Below are 5,790 nucleotides of genomic sequence, written 5' to 3' on the forward strand. Positions count from 1 at the left end.
CTGACCTAGCAATTTTTCTGGTTCAACAACAGGTTTGATTTTGAAAATATTGCTTTTCTCTGCTGCTCGGTACTATGTTCCTAGCTGATTCTAAGTTAAATTATTATAATATCAAAAAGAGATGAGAATCGTTCCTTTTCTTTTTGATTTTTTATTTCTGTAATTCTTTTCTTTTGCTCTTGTATCTATCTGGGCTCCACAGGTAAAAGGCAATGCTATTCAGTAATATAGAAGTAAAATCCTAATGCCAATAAATGTTCCGCAAGATGCTGAAGTGCCTTGAAAAAGTGGTGAGAAAACAAAAGGGTTAGGCATCTTAGAGATTGCGTGATTAGAGAACAATATGATTTGATTAGTTTGATTTTATATGTTCGCTTTTTCAGACAGAAAGGCTGCTCTGTCACATGGCCAGGCACGTCTTTAATGGGGTCTCCCTTGTTCTAATCCCAGATCTGGGGCAAAGTATCTCGCTAGCTACCTTCAATTTATTGGAGAGGGGGACATGAAGAACATTGTCATAGAGTAGAAACTGAGCAGCTTCTTCTCTGTACACCTCGTCTTTTCCTTGTAGTTGTTACGAGATGGGTGGAAGCATTGGAAATGTTCCTATAATGAGTGAATCAGACAGGAGATACTTATTTGAAAAATCCATGGAAGGAGATTGGGAAGCAGTAGTGACGATATACGAGGACCAGGCCTGGGCCGGCGGGAAAAGATCACGAAAGGCACACAGCACTCCATATAGCTGTCTTGGATCGTCAAGAAAGCATTGTTCAAAACTAGTGCAGGTTATTGGTAACAAAAGGATGTTCTCCACATAAAAAAGGAGCAAGGGGATACCCCTCTCATTTGGCAGCAGCAATAGGAAATGTGTCAATGTGCTTACACATTGCTTGCGGCCATCCATACTCGTGGTGTTTGCAACAAAGAACTCGAAACTCCTCTCTTCGTGGCTGCTCGCCATGGTAAGATTGGCGCTTTCTTTTGCCTCCTGGATATGTCTGGCAGCCGAGCCCAATTTTATGGGAAGCTTCGGAACAAAAATGGTGAAACAATTCTTCACTGTGCCATCGCTGGAGGACACTCCAGTAAGTATTTTGATCCAGACATAGTAGTCTTGGGTGTATATGTCCAAATATGCTTTTGTATATATTTCTGAATATTTTTTGTGAACACTTTGGTTGTTCTTGACAGAATTGGCATATCTAATAGCTCAACAGTACGAAGATCTTGTTAACACCATCAGCGACAGGGGAACCAGCCCTCTCCATTTTCTGGCAAATAAGCCTACTGCATTCAGAAGTGGAACTCACCTCAGTCCAGTTGCCAAACTCATTTATCATTGTAAGTATTCCCAACCAACCTAATCATAATGTTGGCAGTATTGAAATCCGTGAATACCCCTCGTACACCTTTATTTTTGCTATCCAAACAAACCACACGAGTTTAATTTCTGCTGTGATCAATGTGTTACTATGTACTCATTTTAATTGCTGTATCGATATGTAAATCGCCTTTACCATTTTTCAAGGTATACTTGTCCCTGAGGTCCACCGCCCACTTGGAGATGACAAGAACTCTGAAAAACAAACACGTACCGACTTATTGCGAGTGCTTTGGAGCAAGATTAATGTATTTACAGGTGGGTGAAAGGAATTGTTTTCTTTATAGTCATATTTGTCTAAACATGTATCAACCACTCACAGAACATGATGTGATATGAATCTAAAGAAATTATACTATCATCAAATAACTAACTTTCCAAGCAGTTGGAGATGCCAACATTAATTTTGACATGTGGCTGCCTTTTCTTTATAATCCAGATTGATGCTTCAAAAAGCACATATGTGGTAAATGCATACATTGTAGCTTAGTCTGCATTCAGCAAAAGTAGATGAATATATTGGTGATTCATATGGACTTTCCTCCTTATTTTCTTAAGATGTTCCTGATCTTTACAAGAGTATTTACCAATCATATATCAACTTCCTAGCAATGCTATGTTGGTAAATTAATTACCATTCTACTGCTACATGTAATTAAGAAAGAAAACTTTGGAACTTCTAAACATCAATTGGGTGGCGTGTAGTTGTGTCCTAAAAGCCGATGATAATCAAAAGGATAAATTTTTGTTGTTATGAGTAAAATGGAAAGCTTAATAAAAACTTTTTATTCTAATATTGTTGCAACAGGTTTTCTTAGAGTTATACTAGGAATAAATGCAATTCATATCTAATTCTAACCATTCCCAGCTTATCACTTTTTTCGTTGTTCTGGATATTCTAGCATAGGATTGCACAATATTTTTAATTATTAATATTATCCAAACAAATCCTGTTGAATTTTCTTTATTTGGTTTTGGTCTACACATGCTGAAATTAAGGATGTTTTAATTTTCAACCTGGTAACAGATCCCAACTGGTCTCTACTGCCCAGGCTGGGTAAAGCCAGCATCTGGGATGAACCAATAATTGTAGCAGGTCAAGCTGCCAAAAAATTGGATGATGAGCTTCTCTTGGAAACCAAGATGAAAACTGAAGGGATGGGAGTACTGGAAACACCAATATTGATTACAGAAAAGAATGGTATCAAAGAAATGGTGGAGAGAATCCTTGATCTTTACCCCATGGCCATTCGTGACATAGACTCCAACAAGAAGAATATAGTGCTATTGGCGGTGGAGAATAGGCACCCCCATGTGTATGAGCTCTTCCTGAAGAGAAATATTGTGAAGGATAGCGTATTTGGTGCTGTTGATAATAAAGGGAACAGTGCATTGCATCTGGCTGCCATGTTTGCAGATTATCAGCCTTGGCTCACTCCTGGTGTTGCATTGCAAATGCAATGGGAAGTCAAATGGTATGAGGTATGAGACATTATATTCTTTTCATGGTATTTTAACTCTTTATTCACCTCAAGAAAGGTATAAGATCAAGGCAAAGTTTCTTTATCCTTTAGCCTGTTATTGTGTTTTTTTTTTGGGACAATTTTAATGTCTTTAATGTTGTGCATGTGGAACATTTGATACCACTTGTTGTGCATGCGAAAATGTCAACATAAACATATTAATAGAATGACAAAAAAAGTAAAATAAAAAATAAAGCAAACCACATAGAAACGTTTTAATGTGGTTTGACCTATCATGCTTATCTTTATAGATGAGAAAGAACATTTCACTATACAATAAAGAACATTATAAAGAATAAAATTAGATGCAACTATTGGGTTTTGAAACATCTCACTTTTCTTCACTCTTTGTATCTTTACCCTAAAGTACTATGGACTATTTTACTCCATCAAGTGTCTCTCACTTTTTCTCACATCTACATCCTGATGAGTCCTCTTTCTCCACCGACTATCTTTCGCTTTTTCCTCACATTTTTATCCACTACGTATAGTCCTCATGAGTTCATCTCTTTCTCATGACTTTTCCCTATAAAGGCTTAGAATATTTATATAGGAATATAAGGAATCTAATTACAATAGCATATAAACTTATAAAAAACGTTCTATATAATATTCCTTTTACGATATATATATATATATATATATATATATATATATATATATATATATATATTCTAATTATAAGTTTGAGACACCTCCCAATATTTAACAAGTGCCATCTTTGATCAACATTAACCTTGAAGAAAGCACCATCTTCAACTAAGTTTTGGGTTCCTACACATTAAGTACTACACGCCTTGGCTTACTTTTGACTACTTGGGTCTTTTTCTTCATATCCTGATGTTCCTTTTATGCACTGACTAATTAACTTACATTTTATGGCAGTATGTGAAGAAGTCCATGCCACCAAATTTCTTCCGTTTCCACAACAATGAAAACGAGTCTGCAAAGCAGATTTTCACCCGTGAACACAGAGATCTGGTGCAAAAGGGTGGGCAATGGCTAAATAACACAGCCACCTCATGCTCGTTGGTAGCAACACTCATTGCAACTGTCGCCTTCGCCACATCAACTGCTGTACCGGCGGCACCAAGGAGGGGAGCGGAAAACCGAATCTTGAGTAGCAGCTAGCATTTGGTATCTTTGCAATTTCATCACTCATTGCTCTTTGCCTTGGTCACCTCCACTGTCACGTTTCTTGCAATTCTCACATCCAGGTACGAAGAAAAAGACTCTGGCAAAGAGTTGCCCAGAAAGCTTTTGGCTGGATTAACTTCTCTTTTCATATCCATAGCGGCGATCTCGGTCTTTTTCTGCGCTGGCCACTTCTTTGTGCTCAAAGATGAACTCAAAATTGCAGCATTCCCAGTATATGCAGTAACCTGCCTGCCAGCAACTTCTTTTGCTGTAGCCCAGTTTCCACTGTACCTTGATCTCATATGTACTTATTTTAGCAATGTGCCACCGCCCGGTTTGGAGGACGATGCCTAGCGTTCATGATTTTGCCTTCTCTTTTTTAGCTTCAGGTTGAATTTTTATTTATTTACTCCTGGAAAAGCCAACCTCCTTGGGGCCAGGCCAGGAGTTGAGTTTGTGGGTTATCATTTATTTGTATATATTTTATTTAATTATGACCATTTTTGTTGGTGGTTTTAAGATACCTTATCTCATGCTTCGTTTATTAAAATTTCATGAATGAAGTTGATATTCTTCTCTTCCCCTCTCCCCATACACCAAAACTTAATTAATATCAGTAATTTGATATGCTCTTTTGACTCTTTAAAAAAAATAGTCAACACAGATGATACATTTATTGCACTATTTTGATGATTATAATATAGTTTTTAATAATGCTTTTGTTATAAAATTAAAAATATTTCTAAGTTAAATTAGATAAATAATATAAACATGAAAAATGTTGTTTAAATTAAATAGGCTTGCAGAATGTTGTACCCAAAATGCCCTTTCAAAAAATTTCTTTCTCATGTTAGCCTAAGAAACCCCAACAATACTTCGTAATTGCTTTTTAATTCATTATCAATCATTCTCCTTGTATGCCAATTAAGTTATTCCGTTTTTGCCCCTACAATAACTTGTGATGACTTTTTAGTTTATACCCATTCATTCCTCTTGTATGTCTATGTCTATTGATACCAGTTCTTCCCCCATTTATTATGACCCTTATCTTGCATTTCCTTTTCAAACCGGATTATTTTTTTGACTATACCTCCTTCTTCATGCATGTAAGAGAAAATCCACTTGTATATCTTATTTGTGAACTTTCATCTCTCCTTTATAAAGGTAATTTTTTAAGAAGAACATGATTTTGAGATTTTTGTATGGTGTATATTATCTTTTTTCTAGGGTCTATGCTATCAAATAATTGTAGTTGCAAAAGGGTATTCTCATGGCTTTTCATTTTCTAGCTTTATTAATTTTCTTAATTTAGTTTTATTTTTATGATAAAGATCGACTTACTATATAGCTTCTTTAGAAATTTGACATCAAAGAATAAGACATCCTCACTCCTTGCTTTTAAAGGTAGTAGAAGCTAATTAAGAAAGTTATTGCTATCTCAAATTTGTTCTACAAAGCCTTTTATTTGTGGTAGTTGTCAAATGGGAAAGAGAGTTGAGTCATGAATATGCTAATTACAAACTCCAAGTTTTTCTATTATTATACAATCTCATTGATGAATTAGTAGAGGTATCATTATTTTTAGTTGAGTTAATAACATACAAATAATTCTTAATCCATTAGAGGATATAAAGAAAATTGTTTTTGCAAGATAAAAGTTAAAATTATAGTCTAGATAAATACCTGTGAAAGATCTTTGTAACCTGAATTACAGTCTTTAATGTTGGTAACTTCCTTCTTCGAAGA

At 35.6% G+C, this 5,790-nt stretch overlaps 1 protein-coding gene across 1 annotated transcript; it reads left to right on the plus strand.

The window, feature by feature from the left end:
- The first annotated feature begins 868 nt into the window (after positions 1-868).
- On the plus strand, positions 869-4,563 carry LOC117928299. Its single transcript, XM_034848205.1, has 5 exons — positions 869-1,088; positions 1,195-1,344; positions 1,532-1,642; positions 2,412-2,866; positions 3,793-4,563. The coding sequence occupies exons 1-5, from the start codon at positions 869-871 to the stop codon at positions 4,036-4,038; spliced, it is 1,182 nt and encodes a 393-aa protein (XP_034704096.1). The 3' UTR covers positions 4,039-4,563.
- The last annotated feature ends 1,227 nt before the right edge of the window (positions 4,564-5,790 follow it).

The sequence above is a fragment of the Vitis riparia genome, chromosome 13 (assembly GCF_004353265.1).
Source record: "Vitis riparia cultivar Riparia Gloire de Montpellier isolate 1030 chromosome 13, EGFV_Vit.rip_1.0, whole genome shotgun sequence".
Lineage (NCBI taxonomy): Eukaryota > Viridiplantae > Streptophyta > Magnoliopsida > Vitales > Vitaceae > Vitis > Vitis riparia.

What these genes read in the sequence shown, in the direction of transcription:
- LOC117928299 (XM_034848205.1), top strand. Translation starts at nt 869, where the DNA reads ATGTGTCAATGTGCTTACACATTGCTTGCGGCCATCCATACTCGTGGT. An exon ending in CAAGATTAATGTATTTACAG is followed by an intron (nt 1,643 to 2,411) that starts GTGGGTGAAAGG and finishes ACCTGGTAACAG; the next exon opens with ATCCCAACTGGTCTCTACTG. An exon ending in GGGAAGTCAAATGGTATGAG is followed by an intron (nt 2,867 to 3,792) that starts GTATGAGACATT and finishes ATTTTATGGCAG; the next exon opens with TATGTGAAGAAGTCCATGCC.